This window comes from Pseudorasbora parva, chromosome 23 (assembly GCF_024679245.1).
Source record: "Pseudorasbora parva isolate DD20220531a chromosome 23, ASM2467924v1, whole genome shotgun sequence".
Lineage (NCBI taxonomy): Eukaryota > Metazoa > Chordata > Actinopteri > Cypriniformes > Gobionidae > Pseudorasbora > Pseudorasbora parva.
In genome coordinates, this window is record NC_090194.1 from 20,843,838 (window position 1) to 20,868,608 (window position 24,771).

General features: G+C 36.9%; 1 protein-coding gene across 1 annotated transcript; it reads right to left on the reverse strand.

Moving 5' to 3' along the window:
• Positions 1–1,343: 1,343 nt before the first annotated feature.
• On the reverse strand, positions 1,344–24,748 carry dcp2 (decapping mRNA 2). Its single transcript, XM_067434109.1, has 11 exons — positions 24,197–24,748; positions 20,871–21,022; positions 16,168–16,295; positions 15,949–16,047; positions 15,695–15,847; positions 15,483–15,595; positions 15,279–15,374; positions 6,565–6,697; positions 3,006–3,086; positions 2,868–2,919; positions 1,344–2,439 (listed from the first exon to the last, which is right to left on the reverse strand). The coding sequence occupies exons 1-11, from the start codon at positions 24,247–24,249 to the stop codon at positions 2,300–2,302; spliced, it is 1,200 nt and encodes a 399-aa protein (XP_067290210.1). The 5' UTR covers positions 24,250–24,748; the 3' UTR covers positions 1,344–2,299.
• Between the last annotated feature and the right edge of the window lie 23 nt (positions 24,749–24,771).

Below are 24,771 nucleotides of genomic sequence, written 5' to 3' on the forward strand. Positions count from 1 at the left end.
TGTTACGCAGCACGTTTGAACTTCCCCAATAACCAATTAAATTCATTCTTGTTATGAAGCAATGGGGTTCATTTTTGTTACACAGAATGCTTGAGCTGCCACAAGAACCAATGAGGTTCCTTCTTGTTATGCAGAATGCTTGAGCTGCCTCAAGAACCAATGAGGTTCCTTCTTGTTATGCAGAATGCTTGAGCTGCCTCAAGAACCAATGAGGTTCATTCTTGTGTTACGCAGAATGCTTGAGGTGCCACAAGAACCAATGAGGTTCATTCTTGTTATGCAGAATGCTTGAGCTGCCTCAAGAACCAATGAGGTTCATTCTTGTGTTACGCAGAATGCTTGAGCTGCCACAAGAACCAATGAGGTTCATTCTTGTTACGCAGAATGCTTGAGCTGCCTCAAGAACCAATGAGGTTTATTCTTGTTACGCAGAATGCTTGAGCTTCCACAAGAACCAATGAGGTTCATTCTTGTGTTACGCAGAATGCTTGAGCTGCCACAAGAACCAATGAGGTTCATTCTTGTTATGCAGAATGCTTGAGCTGCCACAAGAACCAATGAGGTTCATTCTTGTTACGCAGAATGCTTGAGCTGCCACAATGAGGTTCATTCTTGTTACGCAGAATGCTTGAGCTTCCACAAGAACCAATGAGGTTCATTCTTGTGTTACGCAGAATGCTTGAGCTGCCACAAGAACCAATGAGGTTCATTCTTGTTATGCAGAATGCTTGAGCTGCCACAAGAACCAATGAGGTTCATTCTTGTTACGCAGAATGCTTGAGCTTCCACAAGAACCAATGAGGTTCATTCTCGTGTGTGATGCAGAACGTTTGAGCTTTCACAAGAACCAATGAGGTTCATTCTTGTGTTAAACAGCAAGTTTGAGCTTCAGCAAGAACCAAAGAGGTTAATTCTTGTTACGCTGCACGTTTGAGCTTCAGCAAGAACCAATGAGGTTCACTCTCGAGTTACACAGCAATTTGGAGCTTCCACAAGAACCAATGAGGTTCATTCTCGTGTGTATTGCAGAATTTTTGAGCTTAAGCAAGAACCAATGAGGTTCATTATCGTGTTACGCAGCCTATTTGAGCTCCCGCAAGATAACAAGGTTTGTTTTTGCATGTCAAGCAAGTATAGCTGAGCTTCTGTTTACGTATTTGGTAACGTGTAATATCTCAGTCACCATATAAACATTACACTATACTGCACTATGCTCATAGATGAGCCTTATGAAAATAAATAAATACAATTTGGATTAAGTTAGAAAACACACCTAGAAATAAATAATACATTCACATGTTGAAAAATGAATGTTTTTATGAATGTGGAAAAGCAAAACAGACTTTCTTTAAGAAAGTGACTTTATTTACCAAAAAATGAGAGGAAAAAACAAAAACAACAGACCATGGATAATGTGTTTAAGCAAATCATGTTGCATAATTGTAAAGTGACTATCCACAAGTGTCAGTGCCATTTCATAGAGAAAATATTGTATCGTAAACATGGAGAGCAAGGAAAACCTGGGAAGATGTTGAAGCATAAAAAATTCTAAATTAACATGAACAGAAAACAAAAGGCTCCATGGCGCAAAAACAACAAAAAATATAATTTCAGGGAAACATGGATGAAATGAGATTTATCAAAAAGCAAAATCCAATACGCATCTATGTCAAGCCAAGCAGATATTTTCTGAATGGACTTGATAAAGTATATAGTGCTTGAATGGTTTATAATGCTTTTGCACAAGGAGAAACGTCAACCCTATCTGCACAGTACCAGTCATGTGACATTCTAAAAGCATGCTTTCTGAGCAGCTTCTTATGCTTATACTTGCAAGGTTGTAAGTTTAACACGGCAAAAACAACAAACAAAGAATACTGAGATGACTTCAGCCATAAACATTCAACACAGCTGGACTGATTATTATTGTAACATTTGTTCACAATGTACACTATGGAGTTCAGGGGCTCTGAAGTATTGATAAGTGAATTTTAGACAAACCAGTTTCTTATCAGATCACTAAGAACAAGTTTACCAAAAGTTTTGTCTTTAAAGACAAAATGTTTGATGCCCTCATGATTGGGCACAAGTTTTAGCATAAAATATTAAGTCTACAAAGAACTCAAGCTAACAGCATTCCAGATCCAGATTAATAGGAACTGACATTTGTGTGTGTAAAAAGGAATATATCGATTTATCTTTAATCTTGGTCCAACACACAATGCCTGTTCAATAACAGGTTTACAGGCCAGAAGACTCATTTGTAGATCCTAATCTTTTAAAAACCAGAGACAGAACTTCAGGACTCAAAGCAGGATTTCATGATGGCCTCCCGGTCGAATTTGAAGCTAAGAAAGGAGTGTGAGGAGAGGATGTATTCATATTCTTCATAACACAAGTCTGCCTGTCCATTATAGCCATAGACATCTGCAGCTGCATCTGGGAAAACAAGTCAGTCAGATTTGAATTAATGCAGTAAATAATAGTATACTATTTGATGAATGACCTAAGGTGCGTCACATCAGCAAAATCTCATAGTCAAAAAGACCACTGTCAATAGTGTAGTGATGTATGAGAGCCAGCTCATATAGAAGTCACTTTCAAATCAAGCAGCTTTCTTCTGGTCAACACGGTGAATCCATGTAACCAAAATGAATTTGTTTCTTTCTACAGAAATGTCTGGATTTCACCCCCCAATGGTAAAAAATCTGACCGCACCTGTACTTTCATGCATTACAAAATCTTCAAACATTTGTGAGGATTTTGTTTGTGATGAAATACAATTCATTTGATTAAGCAATAAAACCACCCTAATTCTAATCCCTATTGCATCACTTAAATAAGTTTTAAAAAGCTTATTTAAATACCTGGTTCAAAGTTATCCTGCAGTCGTCTTGGCTGAAGTTTCTTGTCATCTCTCTACAAGACAATATACGGTTACAAAACTACAACGGTTACTGAAAAATGTACAGAAATAGTATGTGGAGCAACATTGAGGAACTCACCTGCTGCAGACTGACACCATTAGCTCGTTTTTTCAGGGTTGGAGACTCTTGGTGTTTCTTGCCATTGCCCTTCACATGATTCTGCAATGACATACAAGAACCAAACAATGAAATAGCAATTTACAGAATTATGACAACTATTAACATCAGCTCACTGAGTGGGACAGAACAGATTCAGTACTAAGGGCCAATCACACTACACTTTTGGTTCCATTGACTTGTGAATATGCATGTGAATGCGTCCACAAAAGCAAGCTCATGGAAAAAGTTTTGCATTTGGCTTTGTTCCAAAGTTCAAGTTTGGTGAACTCTGAGCTGCGAATTCCCACCACGAAGATTTTTAAATTTAACATTTTGGGTGAATTACTATTTGTTATATGTTGAATTCATGATTATAAAAAAAGACTGCAGAGCGTGATGATGTCATATCACAACAGCTGCAGTGTCAGAAGAAATGTTGTGTGCTCAATGTCTAGTGTGACAAGAGGCTTTAGGTCAACCATTTCAGAGCAGAAAAAACTGAAACAAATCAGTTTATCTGAGCTGTATATTTTATTTTTTAATGTTATCGTTATCGACCCAATAAGAAAATTAGGCTGATATATTAAAGCAGATAAATGATGTATGGTATTATTTCATTTCAGCTGAGACACTTCAGATGCACAATGTTGCCATGATGGTTTTGAATTTCTTGAAATATGATTGAATTCACTTTAATAAGGAAAACACAGCTAAGTGCTACATGTGCAACGCAAGCCTGTAATATAGGCTACATAAATTATAATGAAAACACTATTGTGAATTCTTTGTGCACCCAAGTTTTAGCGCACGGTTAAGGGTATAGTGTATCCACAAATTCATGACTTGCACGGTCAAGTTCACGTGTGCATTCAAAGCCTTTTGTGCCATTGTAAGTCGTTATTTTATGTTTATTTTTGTGCATATCCAATTTATCTCATATAGGATGCGTTAGAAATTTGGCCACAGGATTGTGAAATTCATTTTAAAAGTAAATTAATTTAAGGAATATTACACTTGTTCACTATAAGCTACTGTACAGTATTTGATTAATGTGAATTGCTTGGGACAAGGTTTTCAATGGTAAGCCTTTTGTTTTTGCAATCAGGCAATTAAAATTATATAAAAATTCTAAATTTCAAATATTTAAAACTTTTCATATCGGTGGATCTCTATAATAAACCTTTAAACACAGCCTTATTATGAACTATGAGGTTGTTAATGGATGGTATTTGCTTCAGTTGAAGCCATCAGTTCGCATTATTTCAGTTTAAATAACAAAAACTACATTACCCATGATGCTGTAAAAAAAACTACGCCAATCAGAGAACAGGAAAACTGCAAAAGAGCTCTTTAGTACCGCCCACACCCATCAGTAGTTCTATATTACTATTGAGAATCAACATACGTTATGGTAGCTTGCTGTCACGTGACAAATTGGGCGGTGTTTGGGCCCGTCCACCATTTTGGGATCCGACGCTATCGGTTGCCAGGGGCAGCACTGTAAGAGTGATACAGAGACGGAGCAGGAAAGACGGCTCGAGTAATTATAATGTCGTTTAAACTGAGAAATTTTTAAAATTGAAAATAAAAAGAAATTAAGGTTAACTACAGGGAGAAATTGCTACCAGCGCCAGGCAGAGATATTTAGAGGAGTTGGATGATATCAAAAACGTCAATCCATACGAGCTGCCTGCAGCAGAATGGAACAGAGACCTAACGTTAGACGCTTTAACTTACTACCTTGCACGTTCCCGAAATGTTTCTATATATTTTTTGTGCATTCTGAATAATAAATGAATATATCTCCCCACTATCCTGCAACAGTCTAGTGCTTGTCCTCTCATTAACAGTGTTTTTCTCATACTGACCATATTTTATACCTGATGACAAGTTTACATTTCTAAATGAATTTAACTAATAAAAAGGATTGTGTGTGCTGCTCACACACCAATGCTCAGTACGTACATGTAACATTAGAGGAAAATGACAGTCAACTAGCTATAGGCCTAAGTTACTTTGAATATTAATCATTTTGGCAATAACATGTAAATTACATAGAATAAAATTATTGACAATGAAAAATGACAGAATAGTGTCAGATTATCAACACACTCCAGCATTGCGGCCACTAGTAAGACGATGACTGACACCCTGTGGTGAAATAATGGCGTATGTTTACCAACAGCTGCTTTCTCAGATTGGCTGGGGTGGATTAAAACTTCATGTTCCATTGAGTTTGGAAAATTATGTACATGGTAATCATCAGAATATCTCTTCTCCAGTCTCTGTCCGAATCCAATACCTGGCGGACCATCCTCCCAAAATGGCGGAAGGGGGCAGGGTGTGGTGTCATGACGACATCTCATTCTCAATAGTACAGGGCTATTCAAATCTTGCCCTGGAGGGCCAATGTGCTGCAGAGTTTAGCTCCAACCCTAATCAAACACACCTGAACATGCTTATCGATGTTTTCAGGATCATTAGAAAACCACAGGTGGGTGTGTTTGATCAGGGTTGGAATTAAACTCTGCAGTGCATTGGCCCTTCAGGGCAAGATTTGAATAGCCCTGCTATAGTATATCATTTTTAATTTGATTAAGCTGTTTGCAATGCTTCATTAAGCATTTTATTAAGCATTAAGCTTGGAACATACACTGCAAGAAAAAATAAATTGGTTCGTTTTCTCGAGGTGGCAAGCATAAGAACAAAGTTTGTTCTGGCCAGTACATTCCATACTTCGCGAGAAAAGCAGGTGTCTGTCATCTGCGTTTCTCTGCATTAACCACACCCACTTTAAATGTATGACCAATCACACAATAGTTCTCGGACACCCGCAAGAAAAAAGTTCTGCTCAGGTGATGTGTCGAGAACAAGCCACGAGAACTCCCAAACCAGGGCTGTGAGAACAAAATGTCATTTTGTTCTCACAGCCCTGGGAGCGAGAACTTTTTTCTCTGGTCTTGCGGAATGTGTTGTAGCTTTTAGTTCTTTTTCCTTACTAAAGCAGTTAAGTTCACAGTGTTGTATCTTTTTTTTTCCGACTTTAAAAACTTTTTAGATTTAAATCAAAGTTTGTAGTGTTGTGATTCAGCTTGTAGCTGATTAGCCTGGTTCATGGCTTATAACGCTAAAAAAAATTTTTTTTAAATCCCTATAGGAAAAATGAATGGAAAAATACTTCTGAAACCAGCTAATGCACTCTATATTTTGCTACATTGTTTGCTATATCACGATATTTATTTATCGATATCATGGAAATATATTTGTGCAGATTTCAGTAGTTAGAAATGTTTGAAGTTGCCAACACAGTGATAAAAAACTGGGATGAATGAGAAAATAAGAGCGTGAAGTGCTTGATATAAAAAAGGGTTAGTAAAAGTGCAATAAACTTCAAATTCAGTCCTTGCATACTAACATGTCTTTCTGTATAAGCATTAATTTCTCTGTACTATACAAAATAGTTATACTGTTTATCCTGTTCACACCTACCTATAATAGCATTTTTATGAATATTAATTATTTTATGATGAATACCTACCTTGGGTTTTAACACGTCTACCACCTCACTCTGGGAGGTTTGTCCAAAGGTTTTCTGTTGTTTCTGCTTTGACCAGCTGTCACCTGACAACGGAGATGCTTCCACCAACATCTGAGATCTTCTTGGCTTTGAACTGAGTAAAAGAGAAAAACAAAAATTTGTTCATGTCATAATTTCAACAATCATCGGACTGCTCATTCAACAGCAAGTAGTAACAAGTCACCTTTATTTCTATAGGACTTTATTCAATACAGATTGTTTAATAGCAGCTTTACTGGGATAAAAAGGAAAGTCATGATTCAATTATGCAAACAGACTTCAATTCTGCTGTAAAACAGCTCTAAAAAGACAAGAGTCATTGTCCAGCTGAAGTTAGTTCAGTGTTGATTCAGTTCAGTTCAATAACTGTGTAAAGGTCATCACTGTTTTATGCAGAGCTGCTTAATAGATTAAATTAACTCATTTCATAAGTAATGTCATCATCCAGTTCAGTAAGCGCATAACTCAACAGAAATGTATATATGCTTGGTTTTCACTGATGTATAATAAACCATGTAGTATTTTGTATTGTTCTATGGGGCTGTTGAACGCTTGAATCTGATTTGACAAACTGGGTGACGAACGTTCTAATGTGTGCAATTATTTTCAGGGGAACGCACGGCTAAAATCGCTTCAGGCAGGTCTTGACCGCATTACCACCTCGGGTAGGCCTTACTTTCGAACTATTAACCGTTCATTATTTCATTATTTGAAAATGCACTTTTAACTATCATAATCATTGGTAAGTTACTCTAAAACAGTAATTATAAGCTACAACTTACATCTTCAACAGTGTAATCAGATTACTGTATAAATCAAAATTAAATGTTTTGATAGATTACTGTATCAATCAATCAATCAACTTTATTTATATAGCGCTTTTACAACGACGATTGTTTCAAAGCAGCTTCACAGTGTTAAACAGGCCATAATTTTAGTGTCCCCAACTGAGCAGGCCAAGCTAAAGGCAACAATGGCAAGAAACCAAAAATCCACCAGGGCATGATGGAGAAAAATAAACTTTGGGAGACCTGGGGTCTGTTCTTCGTACCTCGCTTAATACATCTGAGATGATTTGACAGATCCCAGATCTTTTAATCGTGATAACTGATCTCTGGCTAAATTGGTTCTTCAAACGAATATGCGGATTGGATTAAAATATTTAGATTAAGTTATCTGAGATCACTGCTCTTGCCAGTGTTCCCTGAAGAGGGCAGATGCATCAATACTCAAAACCATGATCAGCAATGCAGCGATTGGCTGGCATAAAGACAACATAATGACATTATATAATTAAAAAAGCCACCTGGCAAAAAACTTTGCAAAAAACAAAGAAAAAAAACTACAAAAAAACACACCAATTTCTGGACCTTTATAAGGAAACAGAAAAACGACCAAACCAACATAAAAGTTAGATAAGGTCCATGTATCATCTGATCATTTCATTTCCTGTTTGAAATGGAATAACGAGAACACATAAATCGTCTCGTTTATTCGTTTTTTTGTTTAGTTTAAAAACGAAAAATGAGATTTTGGCTCGATTTTTCATATTTCGTTTGCGGTTTATAAAACGGTTTATGGGTTTGATATTTCGTTTCCACACGTGGGCGGCGCCGAAACGCCTCTTTCATCTGATTGGTCAAACAGCTCCGCCTTCAGCGCGAGTTCTTCATTCTGTCAGGCAGAATACAAGTGCGGGACTGACAAATGCAATTTAATTAAAATACATGTCCGAAAACACCACACACTGCTAACTACACACAATATTTAAAGCAGAAATATGTTGCTATATGAAAGATGTTGTCACGTAATTCGTGCTGTTGCGATTTGCAAGCGACCCCCATTTATGTGAGCCATAGGCTATTATTTGAGTATGATAGCCTGTTTCTCATTGATAAATACGGTGCAAATAGTCCCGTCTCTTTGGATAAAAGGGAAATGGAAATAAAAATAAATAACAGGCTGAACTGTACATGATAATATGTCTGTGATATTTGCCACTCTCGTCTTTTATTTACATCAAAAGGCAGGTAGGCATGTGTGACATGTCAATAATCAAGAAAATTGAATAGAAATACAGTTTATATTTGTGAATGTGTCTATTCTGTTCACGTGAAAAGAAAGAGACAGAAAAGTGAGAAGTATCAGTAAACATACATTAATTGATACTGACAAAATTAGCAGTTTGGGTTTAATTAAAATCATGTCGGTTGAAGAGCACGACATAGGCCTACCTTTAAAATCGTATTATTTTTTATTATAAAACAGATAATAAATAATGAATTGGGTGATGTTTCTCTGAGTTGTCTTTATTAAGTTTGCTTGAGAGCTCCAGCATATAGTCCTATTTAAATATTATTTATTATTAATATTATGAGAACTATAATGCTTCACCAAACTCAGCTCAGACCTTCAGACTGGTCTGACTCACTTATATCTTTTCTAACGGGTCAGACTTACTTTCCCAAAAAATCCCATTGACTTGCGTTATCTGAGCAATTAAGGCCGTAATGATTAAAGCTGTCCACTAGAGGGGGCGACAGGATAAGTCTTTTCTACTCACTTTCCCTGTTTGCAACAGTTTAAATGACAAATTAATTTCATTCATAAATAGGCCATATCTGTCTATGAGAACAAGCTTTACACTTCAAGCTGTACAACTTATTAAAACTTGAACACTGCTTCAGAGTTTGCCACTCTTTAGTTTCTTTTAAGATATTCACACTTTTGCATTTAGGGCCTAATGTTTGTCCATCTGGAACTTGCATTTGTAATGAGCGTTATATTTTAAGCCCTACTTGCTGTTGATAAATTTTATTCATGTAAAGAGCTAATGTCAGGGCAAATGTCCTGCAAAGTTTAGCTCGACTATTTATATAGGCCAATGTACACTAAATGTCAGTAATGTACACTTGTAATTAAAAAATACTGTAAAGTATTACATTTAGCAAATCACTACATCACAAGTAATATAACAATATTTTTTTAAATAAAAATTTGATTGAGTAAACAAGATATTTGTATTTGTAAATATGTTTTTATATTTTGAATTTGTCACTAGGCTTAACTCAACATTGGCAGCCATTGATAAATTAGAGAATACGATTTCAAGGCCGTATTCATTCATTATAAAATAGTATCTAAGTATTTTTTGGTGATGATGATCTTGTTTTATATTATATATATATATTTAAGGAGGGATAAGTCAAAGTAATTTATGTGGTAACCTTTTTCTTTTTTTAAATTGTCACAGAGATGCTGAAAAAGCTGCCCTTCACTACCTTAAATAGCAAATCGAGTAGCGGTTGGAGGCCTCTCAGGTTTTGGAGAATGTATCCAGACAGATTCAAGACATGGTTTACAGTACATAGGGAGCAGCACAAAGGGCAAACCTAGCAAGTTCCAGATGGACAAACATTAGGCCCTAAATGCAAAAGTGTGAATATCTTAAAAGAAACTAAAGAAGCGTGGAGAAACCCATCGCTATCTCAGCTAATACAGATAATGATCCAGAATCAAATCTGAGGGAGAAATCTTTCGGACTTGAACTGGACTCAAGCGTTCGGAACGTGAAAAATGTTCAGGTATTCAGTTAAATATGCAATTACAAAACTCAGTATGTTTCATCGGGAACATGCCCTGAATGTGCTCAAAGTTTCGAGACAGTTATAATGAAATTTATAAAAATGCGAACAACTAGTAATTAAAGGGGGGTGAAATGCTGTTTCATGCATACTGAGCTTTTTACACTGTTAAAGACTTGGATTCCCATCCTAAACATAGACAAAGTTTCAAAAACTAATGTTGGACGTTTGATGGAGTATTTCTGTGTTAAAAATACTCCTTCCGGTTTCTCACAAGTTTCGGCGAGTTTTTTTCGAGTATGGGTCTACTTGACGTTAATAGAGCGGAAGGTTCTTGTATGGGCCGTACGGGCTCTTCTCCCAGTAGGGTGCGCGCGCGCGCATGACTAGAGCGAGAGAGGAAATGCACGCCGTAAACAGTCTCTAAGATGCAGATCCAGTCATCTGTGAACACTTATGTGGCGCCGCACTTCTCTTTATTCCTATGGGTGACGTCGAGCGGCTTCAACGCTTCAGCACAGCATTCTGGGAAGGCAGCGCTGCATTTGAACCGATTTGAACGCAGAAATGACGGGAAGCTTCAAAACATCGCTTCAGTCGCGTCACAAAGTGGATTTACACGCCACTGCTGTCAGGACTTCACCAAATCATACCAAAGAAGTGTGTTTTTGACGGAGCAGTCCCAGCGATAAAGGTTCGGTCCTGCTTTGGAAGCAGCCGGTGAGTTAAACTGCTTCAAATGTCTCTGCTGTCGGCTATCGTCGCGTGAGTAAACATCAGTAAACGACACGATCGCGTGCTTCGTCATTCAAATGCGCTAACGGTTACTCAACTGCTGTTCTCTGTATAACGTTACAGTATTCTGACGTGTAAAACCGTTTTGCTTGCTACTTCTAAGGTCTAGTCGCATACAATAGTCCATAAACCGAATCATGTCCTCATACACTGCGAGTAAACACACAGAAATGTTGACAGACCACTAAATACAGTCCATACCACAGAGACGGACGTCCTGATGTTGCCGTTTCTCCTGTTCAATTTATTTCTCCCTCAGATTTGATTCTGGATCATTATCTGTATTAGCTGAGATAGCGATGGGTTTCTCCACGCTTCTTTAGTTTCTTTTAAGATATTCACACTTTTGCATTTAGGGCCTAATGTTTGTCCATCTGGAACTTGCTAGGTTTGCCCTTTGTGCTGCTCCCTATGTACTGTAAACCATGTCTTGAATCTGTCTGGATACATTCTCCAAAACCTGAGAGGCCTCCAACCGCTACTCGATTTGCTATTTAAGGTAGTGAAGGGCAGCTTTTTCAGCATCTCTGTGACAATTTAAAAAAAGAAAAAGGTTACCACATAAATTACTTTGACTTATCCCTCCTTAAATATATATATATAATATAAAACAAGATCATCATCACCAAAAAATACTTAGATACTATTTTATAATGAATGAATACGGCCTTGAAATCGTATTCTCTAATTTATCAATGGCTGCCAATGTTGAGTTAAGCCTAGTGACAAATTCAAAATATAAAAACATATTTACAAATACAAATATCTTGTTTACTCAATCAAATTTTTATTTAAAAAAATATTGTTATATTACTTGTGATGTAGTGATTTGCTAAATGTAATACTTTACAGTATTTTTTAATTACAAGTGTACATTACTGACATTTAGTGTACATTGGCCTATATAAATAGTCGAGCTAAACTTTGCAGGACATTTGCCCTGACATTAGCTCTTTACATGAATAAAATTTATCAACAGCAAGTAGGGCTTAAAATATAACGCTCATTACAAATGCAAGTTCCAGATGGACAAACATTAGGCCCTAAATGCAAAAGTGTGAATATCTTAAAAGAAACTAAAGAGTGGCAAACTCTGAAGCAGTGTTCAAGTTTTAATAAGTTGTACAGCTTGAAGTGTAAAGCTTGTTCTCATAGACAGATATGGCCTATTTATGAATGAAATTAATTTGTCATTTAAACTGTTGCAAACAGGGAAAGTGAGTAGAAAAGACTTATCCTGTCGCCCCCTCTAGTGGACAGCTTTAATCATTACGGCCTTAATTGCTCAGATAACGCAAGTCAATGGGATTTTTTGGGAAAGTAAGTCTGACCCGTTAGAAAAGATATAAGTGAGTCAGACCAGTCTGAAGGTCTGAGCTGAGTTTGGTGAAGCATTATAGTTCTCATAATATTAATAATAAATAATATTTAAATAGGACTATATGCTGGAGCTCTCAAGCAAACTTAATAAAGACAACTCAGAGAAACATCACCCAATTCATTATTTATTATCTGTTTTATAATAAAAAATAATACGATTTTAAAGGTAGGCCTATGTCGTGCTCTTCAACCGACATGATTTTAATTAAACCCAAACTGCTAATTTTGTCAGTATCAATTAATGTATGTTTACTGATACTTCTCACTTTTCTGTCTCTTTCTTTTCACGTGAACAGAATAGACACATTCACAAATATAAACTGTATTTCTATTCAATTTTCTTGATTATTGACATGTCACACATGCCTACCTGCCTTTTGATGTAAATAAAAGACGAGAGTGGCAAATATCACAGACATATTATCATGTACAGTTCAGCCTGTTATTTATTTTTATTTCCATTTCCCTTTTATCCAAAGAGACGGGACTATTTGCACCGTATTTATCAATGAGAAACAGGCTATCATACTCAAATAATAGCCTATGGCTCACATAAATGGGGGTCGCTTGCAAATCGCAACAGCACGAATTACGTGACAACATCTTTCATATAGCAACATATTTCTGCTTTAAATATTGTGTGTAGTTAGCAGTGTGTGGTGTTTTCGGACATGTATTTTAATTAAATTGCATTTGTCAGTCCCGCACTTGTATTCTGCCTGACAGAATGAAGAACTCGCGCTGAAGGCGGAGCTGTTTGACCAATCAGATGAAAGAGGCGTTTCGGCGCCGCCCACGTGTGGAAACGAAATATCAAACCCATAAACCGTTTTATAAACCGCAAACGAAATATGAAAAATCGAGCCAAAATCTCATTTTTCGTTTTTAAACTAAACAAAAAAACGAATAAACGAGACGATTTATGTGTTCTCGTTATTCCATTTCAAACAGGAAATGAAATGATCAGATGATACACGGACCAGATAAATTAAATGTGCACTTGATGAACATGATTCCCAATTATTTATATTCACGATTTTATAATATTTAAACACACTTTACATTTTTATTTCAATGTTGTAATTTCATTTTTAATTCAATTTGAAGCAGATTTGTGACAGTATTAATTAAAGTTTCTTAATGGTCAAGATCAAATTATCTGCATCTCTTGTGCTGCATCAAGCCACTCCCATATTATCCGTCATCACTCAAATTAATGCACAACGAAGATTAACTGCACAACATGCATGTATTATTTCATCACAATTCACAAATAAATATCTCAATCAAGTGACTGCGTCTATAGTATTATACGCAAATTTTACACAACATTAAAATATTGATTGGAAATAAACTTTTATATTTATTATTATTTTAAATTAGTATTGCCCCTGGTTCAGTAATGAAGTCTTGTAATAAAGTAGCAGTGGCTGGGACAGATTTTAAGTATCACCTCAAGATGCAATCTAATCCTGTTTACATGAAATAAGCTGTTGCTATTACAGCAAGTCCAGGATGAGATTCGAAGAACCAAACAATCTGAGATCAAGCCAAATCGTCAACAGTCAAATCCAGCTCACTGAGTTAGTGACGTACGAAGAACGGGCCCCTGTACTAATTACACTCTCTAAAAAGCATTGCATTACTAATTCCTTTCTAAATCCCATATCAACCTCGAACAATACAAAGATAGACATGAAATTGCTCTTTTAATTCTTGCAAAAAAATAATATAAAATTGCACAAACTGACCTAAGTATTTAAATTTAAAAAATAAGTTTTAACATTACATGTAAAATTTTGAAGTTAAATCCACTATTGTTTATATAGATTTGTTTTGTCTATATACAGTAGTTCATGCAATTACATCAAAAATAACTATTTAAATCAAGAGTAATCACTCACTTTACTTTTTCAAGGGATAGACATCTGAACTACAGCAATTAATTACTTAATAATTCATTACATTTATAGCGCTTTTCTAGACACCCAAAGCGCTTTACATATAGAAGGGGGGAATCTCCTCAACCACCACCAATGTGCAGCATCCACCTGGATGATGCGACGGCAGCCATATTGTGCCAGAACGCCCACCGCACACCAACCGATTGGTGGAGAGGAGACAGAGTGATTAGACCAATCAGGATATGGGGATTATTAGGAGGCCATGATGGACAGAGGCCAATGGGCAAATTTGGCCAGGATGCCGGGGTTACACCCCTACTCTTTATCGAAGGACATCCTGGGATTTTTAACGACCACAGAGAGTCGGGACCTCGGTTTAACGTCTCATCCGAAGGACGGTGCTCATTGTCAGTATAGTGTCCCCATCACTATACTGGGGCATTAGGATCCACACAGACCACAGGGTAAGACCTCACTAACACTTCTACCAGCAGCAACCTGGTTTTCCCATTTGGTCTCCCATCCAGGTACTGACCAGGCTCAGCCCTGCTTAGCTTCAGTGGGAAGTCTTGGGCTACAGGGTGATATGGCTGCTGGCCACAAAGACCACAGGGTGAGCGCCCCCTAGTGGCCTCACTAACACCTCCACTTAGTAATGCATTATACAATACACTATAATACATATTTCATAGTTGATTATTTTCATATCACGTCAGTGGGCTTTCTTACGACTCTTCAGTCTTGAGGCACACTACACAAGTGCAGCCTTTGGTAGGTTATCTAAGTAAAATAACTACAAATAGGTTGCTGTCTTTTATTCAACGATTATGTCCCTCTTTCTAATGCAAAATATTAAATTGATTAGTTGTTCAGTCCACCATCCTGCTCCATCCCTACTATAGTGTGCAAGCAGCATAACTCTACTATTAGTGCTTTATAAATGCATAATATAAAATCTTTGCAGACAAGCAGTCATGATGGTGAATGCATTCGATAGTAAGAATCATCGCACCGGAATGGTTTGCATGGTGTGCTGCCATTGGACGCAAAATCCTCATCACTGCTTGTCGACTCTCCTTTGTGTTTGGCAATCCACTCTCTGAGCTGCCTGCAGACCAGCACATCACACCTCAGTTACACATTTCAATCAAACAAAAACATGGACCCTATAGACAACTTTAGATGCTCTGAAATAATGCAAAAGGATAAGATGTACCTGATAAATGGAATAGCCATGAAAAACTTGTTAGGAGCCAGTCCAAGCTTGGATTTAGGAGTCATATCGTTCCTGTGGCAAGGCAGTTTATCCACAGGGAACCATTCAATGTTCTATTAGGAATCAAAAGAGCAAAGAAATTCAATGCTTTGTACCATTAAACAAATGTGCTTGTATACAGGCAAAAAAAAAAAAAGGAAATGTATATACACCCTTATTTCTTTTCTGGTCTTGGGGTTGAACTTGGTGTCTTTAGGAACTCCCGGTATAATGTACAATCGAGCCAACTGATCTACAATTCTCTGCTCAATATATGTCTTTTTGCAGATACGATCTCGGATATCAAAGCCTGTCTCCTCTAAAACCTGCAGAGAAAACCGAACAACAATGACATGTTTTTCATTACACAGACATCTAAATATATCTGACCAACATTTATATATTCACAGCCAAGAAAATGGCATACTTCTCTCACAGCGCAGTCATGGAAAGCCTCATCTTCATTGACTTTCCCTTTTGGAAAGCCCCAGCCAGACTTGGCCAGATAACCCTGGACCATCAACACCTTCAGGTACAAACAAAGCTTCAATATGTTCTGCACTCTTATAAATACATGAAGGTCGCTGCAAACCTCTTTTAAAATCCCATATCATAGATATGATGCTTCTAGCAGCTGTGAACTTACATTGTCAAGTGTTTCATCAAGAATAATGGCACCAAATGTCGGCACACCCATCTTATACTCTTTCCACTGCTCTAAAACCTTCTGAACATCCTCTCCGTGGGGCAGCAGGAATGGACAGTGATTAAAAAGTGATCATAATGTTAAGGAGATACACAGAGAAACAAACAGCAAAAACACTTTTTGTGTGTGTATATGTGTATATACAAGTCCTTCTAAAAAAATTAGCATATTGTGATAAAGTTCATTATTTTCCATAATGTAATGATACAAAATTAAACTTTCATATTTTTTAGATTCATTGCACACCAACTGAAATATTTCAGGTCTTTTATTGTTTTAATACTGATGATTTTGGCATACAGCTCATGAAAACCCAAAATGTATATCTTAAAAAAATTAGCATATCATGAAAAGGTTCTCTAAACGAGCTATTAACCTAATCATCTGAATCAACTAATTATCTCTAAACACCAGCAACAGATTCCTGAGGCTTTTAAAAACTCCCAGCCTGGTTCATTACTCAAAACCGCAATCATGGGTAAGACTGCCGACCTGACTGCTGTCCAGAAGGCCATCATTGACACCCTCAAGCGAGAGGGTAAGACAGAAAGAAATTTCTGAACGAATAGGCTGTTCCCAGAGTGCTGTATCAAGGCACCTCAGTGGGAAGTCTGTGGGAAGGAAAAAGTGTGGCAAAAAACGCTGCACAACGAGAAGAGGTGACCGGACCCTGAGGAAGATTGTGGAGAAGGACCGATTCCAGACCTTGGGGGACCTGCGGAAGCAGTGGACTGAGTCTGGAGTAGAAACATCCAGAGCCACTGTGCACAGGCGTGTGCAGGAAATGGGCTACAGGTGCCGCATTCCCCAGGTCAAGCCACTTTGGGCTACAGAGAAGCAGCACTGGACTGTTGCTCAGTGGTACAAAGTACTTTTTTCGGATGAAAGCAAATTTTGCATGTCATTCGGAAATCAAGGTGCCAGAGTCTGGAGGAAGACTGGGGAGAAGGAAATGCCAAAATGCCTGAAGTCCAGTGTCAAGTACCCACAGTCAGTGATGGTCTGGGGTGCCATGTCAGCTGCTGGTGTTGGTCCACTGTGTTTTATCAAGGGCAGGGTCATTGCAGCTAGCTATCAGGAGATTTTGGAGCACTTCATGCTTCCATCTGCTGAAAAGCTTTATTGAGATGAAGATTTGTTTTTTTCAGCATGACCTGGCACCTGCTCACAGTGCCAAAACCACTGGTAAATGGTTTACTGACCATGGTATAACTGTGCTCAATTGGCCTGGCAACTCTCCTGACCTGAACCCCATAGAGAATCTGTGGGATATTGTGAAGAGAACGTTGAGAGACGCAAGACCCAACACTCTGGATGAGCTTAAGGCCGCTATCGAAGCATCCTGGGCCTCCATAACACCTCAGCAGTGCCACAGGCTGATCGCCTCCATGCCACGCCGCACTAAAGCAGTCATTTCTGCTAAAGGATTCCTGACCAAGTATTGAGTGCATAACTGAACATAATTATTATTATTATATTATTATTGACTTTTTTTGTATTAAAAACACTTTTCTTTTATTGGTCGGATGAAATATGCTAATTTTTTTAGAATTTTGGGTTTTCAGGAGCTGTATGCCAAAATCATCAGTATTAAAACAATAAAAGACCTGAAATATTTCAGTTGGTGTGCAATGAATCTAAAATATATGAAAGTTTAATTTTTATCAGTACATTATGGAAAATAATGAACTTTTATCACATTTGCTAATTTTTTGAGAAGGACCTGTCTATATATATAAGAATAAGCACTGCCTTCTAAATTAAAGAGTCAGTCGCCAATAGTGTTTTAAAGCCCGCCCCTTTTTTCAGTGCACTGATTCCAGAAGTATTTTTTTACATCTATTTTTCCCATAGGGATTTTAAGAAGTCTTTGTTAAAGAGTTATAAGCCTTGGCCCAAGACAATCAATTACGAGGTGAACCACAACACTACAAACTTTAAATTGAAGCAAAAAAGTTTTTGAAAATCAGAATGGTACAAGATGTACTTAACTGCTTTAGTGAAGGGAACTACAATCCCATGAAGCATTGTGAACACAGCATAATCAAATTAAAAACTATGGAGAAACATAAAACTATTCATTTACAAGTGTTGATTATGTACAATATAATATTTTTATATTTTGATACACGGTATTTTGAGAGGTTAGAGATCAACTAAATTACAATCTTTTGGTGTGTGCTGCTTTTTCCACTGTACAGCATCATGGGTAATGTAGTATTCACCAGGAACTTCTCTGTTAAACATGATTATTTCAAAAAAATAATCTTAAATAATGCAAACTGTTCACTTCAGCAGAAGCAAATACCGTCCATTAACAACCTCATAGCTCACACTAGGGCTTTCTTTAAAGGTTTATATCTTTCTTTCTATACAGAGAAAATGAGTGGAGTTTTTACTTCTGGAACCTGACTGTTGCACTATTTTGGTAAAGTAATTATGACTACTGTTAGAAGCTCTGTTTGCTATAGAAACAGTTCAGTTCAGTGTTCCGAGACTGTGCCTTGTGACTCCACATGCGTGGGTCCAGCCTGAAATGTTTTTTGTGATTAGAGTATCTTAATGAAACAGTTGTTGTCAGAATTCATTGGTGATTTCAAATATGAAATTTAATTGTAAGCTTGGTGAACAGTTTTGGAGAATTTGATGTTTCCCCATTCAGAGAGATAGGAGCTGCACTTGCATGACTGAAACAGCTGCCCAAGATGCATTTCAAAGATGGCCACCGAGTGAAATTACTTGCCTGAAAGGGACTGTTTTAGACTCCAATGACTTTCATTGTATATGGACTGCATTTATATAGCGCTTTTATCCATTAGGTATATAGACCAAAATAGTTAAAACATGAATTTTGTTTTTCCATAAGAAAAAAACTCATTGGTGTATAATATTACGAGAGGTAGTAGTGGCAACATTGAACCAAATTTCATGAGAATAAATGATGTGTCTCTGTTACGTGTATTTTGAGATGGCCTCGGCAACACTAGCTATTATTATAGAGATCATAAATGATTATTAATTTCCAGAATCTGATTGAAATTCACCATAACCAATGTTTTTAACTAGCAGAAAAGAAGAATTTACAACCAAATGTCACAGAAAAACTATATTTTAAGTTTACAAGAAATAAAATTGCCTGTCACTGTTGTGTTATAGATCATGTACAATGCTTCTTGGCCCTAGGACATCTTTATTTTTGAGCCCTGCTCTTGGACTTTGCACAATGTAGAAAACAAGCCCATTTCTACTGTAGGCATTATTGTTTCCGCCTTACATTAAATAAATATTAAAATATACCTCAACCAGAGTTACCTGCTTCAAAATATTAATTTTGTTAAATATTTTTTCTAAAGACAGACATAGCGATGAAATCCAACATATTAAATGACAAGGATGAGTATTTACTGAGTAATCTACTGTTTTGTAGAGAGGGCTCAAAATTAAATTTTTCATCTGAGATTTGAAGCTATTTTACATGGGGGTAAAATGACTTTAGAAAGATGGCAACATCATTATTTAATTTTTTACAGGGATTGGTAGGTCTATAAATTAAACCTGTTGACTTTACCAATCTTTGTTGCATTATTTGACAATGGTGACAGTTCACTTGTGTTTTTTGCCTATAGTTGGCATGCCTTTAACTCAAGAAGTATTAAAGATATAATATCCTTTTAGATTCTGGTTCTTAAATTTACAATTAAAAATAGTTTTTTTAGCTTTTAAGTAAATTTTGAAGGGCCTATATGGTCCATTTTAGAGATATTGGGATCATACTAAGAGTACATCTAAACATTTTCAGGGGTCAAAAACCAAATATGGGTCACTTTTTATACCACATTTACTTTTTTCTTTTAAAGAGCAAATAATGTTGAAACTAGAAATGTATCTTGTTTCCCCTCTATCAAAATAATTGTACAGATTGTACCGGAGTCACTGTGCCTGTAACTCAAGAAGCATTAAAGATATCTTAATAGCCTTTTAAATTACAGGAAACTTAAAGGAAAAAGCATAAGGGTGTTTCCTCATTTTTGAATCACAGTGACATATTTTGTAGATTTCTTAACTCAACAGACTTAACTAATAGTATCCACCAATCTTTAGGTAAAAATAAAATGATGCTGCCATCTTTCGAAATCATTTTAACACCTTACAATTTGGCTCCAAATGTCAGGTGAAATTCTCTACACAATAGTGGATTACTCAAATAATCATCCATAACATTTAATATTTTAGCTTTTATCACTATTTATGTTTGTCTTTCTTCTGTCTCTAAATGTTGTCTTATTTAGACACTGTTTTTTGGCATTAGAGGTGCAGGGAATTTTTTTAATGAGCAGAGGACTTATTTCGAAGCACCACAGATTTATTTTAAACCTAGATTATATTAAAAACTCCTGTTAACTTGACCTGGTCAGGGACTTGGTTTTGGATTAACTGTCAATGTTTCTTTTTCATTCATCAGTTATCTCTGTTATAAGCAGTTCTGATATTCTTCTCATGGTATTAGAACAAGTATTATTTAGTTATTATCCTTGTTGTGACCATGCCTTTAGTCTACCCCTTTTCTAAGGCAAAGTAAGTTATCTCTCTGAAACAAATATATTTTCATTAGCAATATTATAAAAAAGATCTCTTTAGGATATCAGCCTTGGCAAAGTCTCTTATCCCACACTGAGGTAATCCTGGTGAATTCTGCAGGCAGAAATCCAGGTAAAACCAATGGGCAAGCTCAATCTGGAAGCAAACTCTGATGGCATTGTCCCTCTCCTCGCTGGGGATGTGAAGAATGAAGCGACTACAAGACATAAAACAAAATCATCATACGCACAGAAAATACTGAAAACATAAAGGCCACATCCCGAGTCGACAGCACATTTAATGATTATATATGTCCAATACAATGTACTACTTGCACAGAAGTTTTGTGACATACTTCCAATTTTAAATAACTCAAATGTCTAACAGATCTAAGAATAAGATACCTTAAAAGCCACTATGAAATCCAAATTTCATTTTTTAAATGGAAAATTGCAGCATTTATAAATGATTGATCTGTCCACACTTGCTTCAAATTGCTCATCTCGAATCTTAAAGGTACATTATGTAATGTAATTTCCCCATCCGATAGAGGTCGCCTATTCAAAACAAAGGCATAATTTAATAAAGCCAAACTTGAGCTCAGAATTTTGGGACATAAGAATCGGGAAAGGACTCAGGCAGAAATCATGTTCATAGATGCGTTTTTTTAACGTTACTGTAGTATGAAGCAGAGCAGGACAGTGTTGTGGAAGCTGAAAAAGGCCACTGAAGCGATTGTTAATGAGATGAATGTAACGCACGCCTCGCGAGCAGCGGGACATTTATTATGCCACAATCGCCGGCACCATTTCTGCTCATGAGTATGAGGTAATGCAGCTCTATTTATCATATTAAATACATTTGAGTGTTGAAAATTAGAGGTCGACCGATTCATCGGTTTTGCCAATAAAAGCACCGAGAGCTGATTGGTGGAAAAATCGATAATCGGCAAAAATCAATACCGATAGTATTTCCGGTGTGTGTCCGTTGCAAGAGCGGCTGAGCTGTCATTACACAGTAGCCTACGAGAGCTCTGAGAAGGGTTTGCTGGCATTATATAGATGATGTAGGTAGGTAAAACTACCACTGACGTTGTTTACATTAACAATTGAGGCTGTGCGCTTTATGGAAAGCATGCTGCACAGAGCGCGCTGACACATCTGATGCGCGTTTAAAACACAGAAAGGTATACGTATGAATACAGAACACTTCAATACATGCAGGGAAGAACAGCAGTATGTATGTACTTTGTCGACGAGGCTGACAGGACGCTAACATTAGCAGAAACGGTTACCTCAAGCAGTATTAATGATGTAACAACTAGTGATGTGAGAAACCAGACTGTATGGTCATGCATCCGACAGAATCAGAAATGCATTCGATTTCAATACATATTTTGTTATTTTGATTCGAAACAGAAAACTATCAAGTGTTCTGAAAAGCTAACTGTTTGGATTTATATGAAAAGATAACACTTAATATAATACAATAATATTCCATTTATAACATTAAGTAAGGTTAATAAATGCTGTAGTATTATTCATTTTTTCTGTTAACCTTTGTATGCACTATGAACTAACATGAATGACTAAGGTACAATTGTATTGCTCAAATATTAATACATGCTGTAAAATGTATATTGCATAATGCATTTAGTTTATGTAAGCTAACTAAATAAGCTAATACATCCTTGTTAGCAAATGGGACTTGCGGTCTGTTACCTATGAAATTCACATACGTTTCTAGGTTATAGGTAAATAAACATTTATTTGTAATATTTTAATGTTTTAGTTATTTTCTGTATAATTTTTTTCTGTTAGAACGTATCATTTTAATATATTCATATGCAATTTAGCACATTTTTATTTTATTTCTAAAGTTCCGCACTGTTTTACTTAGTGTTGTGTGTTATCTAGCATCTAATTTAAAAACTATCGGTAGATTAATCGGTTATCGGCAAGTGTGGTCCAACCTCTTGCTTGGGCAGCTGTTTCAAAGTGTGGTCAATCCACTAACGGTCGACCTTTATTGAAAATGATGTTGTGACTTTACTTTGTGCGTTCGCTCGGCGGCTGCTATGACACTTGTGGCACACTGCAGTGAGAGTAAAGTGTTTCTCTGCAAAACAAAAGCGGAAACCGAGGGTAACGCAGATATGACGTAACTGAATGCGACTTCCTCACACGTACTGGTTCATTGGTTAAAGGGTAACTAAACCCTAGAACAAATTTTTTTAGTTAATGATCTGCAAGAATGGAGCTTTATTATTATTGTTCATGGAGTCGAGTAAATGTTTTGACAGTTGGGTTTAAAGTGTTCCTATAATAAAAATTCTATAATTCTGAAGTCCACTTCAGGTGAAGGTGGTGGAGAAAAGTCCTCTAGTTTAGATGACTGCTCTGTTGCAAAACTACTGTCCTCACTCCAGTCACTATCCATCTTTGCGAGTCTGACAACTGTCAAACAAGTTGTCACTACAGGTCTCAGGTTTTGGATATTTTAGTGAAAAAATGTAACAGTGCACCTTTAACTTTCCCTCCCTCTTCCAGGGACACCTCTTCCCTGATGACGTGTTTACTGGCACGAGGGCGGGGCAACTTGTCACTCACATCGGATCCACCGATAGCAAACCACAACCATCCTAACAATAAACAAAATAAAGCTCCGCCCTAAATTTTGTTCTTGTTTCAGAAGCCGTTTCACTCGGATATTTGGCACAATTAAAAATATTATCGTTTCATGCCGACTTTAAATAATCACATGCATTCTCATGAGGAGAAAACAAGGAAACCCTGATTTCCCTTCATTCAATATTACTATGCAATTAATAATAACAATCTTTTTACTACTAATAAAATATTTAGTATATTTTGATTGTTGTAACGCGGTTATACCAAGTAGAACACGGAAGAAGTATTTGAACGTAGTTAGTCAATTGACCGTTTAGCTCAAAATATTAGAAAATATCAGGAACAATTAGCATCATCTTCATCAGACGGCTGATTATAGAAATTGTTCTGGTTTCTCACTTTTGGTCCAAACACCACCGATCTGGCACGCGCCCAAAGCTGCAGTAACTGAGGAGCTGACTGAAACGCGCATGTGAAACAAATATGCCGGACTCAGAACGCGCCAACGACGGACAAAACTGCAGCGGACTTAGGACGGGTAGTGCCTACGACACCCCAAACGCTGCTTGTGACAGTAGTTTAATAGCTTTATAAATAGCAACACAGCCTTTATAATACAACCAATCAGCTTAAGTCCATTAGATGACCGCGTAACAAAGACTGCTACGAGTTATTCGAACGCTCAAACTAAGTGCACATTAAACGCATGTATCGATACGTTTAAAGACATAGTCTGGTGTGAATACAAGCCCTCGATTTACCTGCAAAGGTCATCCAGTAAGCCGTTAGGAATCTCCCCTTTTTTTGTCTCCATGTTAAGGGTAAAAACATCCCGAACAAGCGAAACTATTGCGTTAAAAACAGCGCAAAGGCACTACACTTGCGTGTTTCACATTTATAATATGTGGCTAATTAACATGGTTCTGTACTATTCAAACACGTACAATAAAAGAGCAAGAAGTGTTGTGAATTTATAACGACGACACTGATGCTAACATGCTAACTAGCTAAAAATATAGCACCACGAAACCATGAACGACTCTTGAGATCAGGCGGGACCAGAAGCGCGTGAACTCTGCTCCGGAAACTCCTGGCCAATCACAATCACTGTCTGCACGATTGATATAACCAAGAAACCAATCACAGATAAGTTCATAGAGCTTGGCAGTTTGTCTGATTGTTGATCTGTTTGAAGAAGGTTGTATTACAACGATCATGCAACGCTATAAATGTAGTTATAAACACCTGGCTAAATTGTGAAAGGGATAACTTTAATGATGTATTCGACCTTTCGTGCATTCAACCCTACTATTAATAGATATACACGTATTTTCAG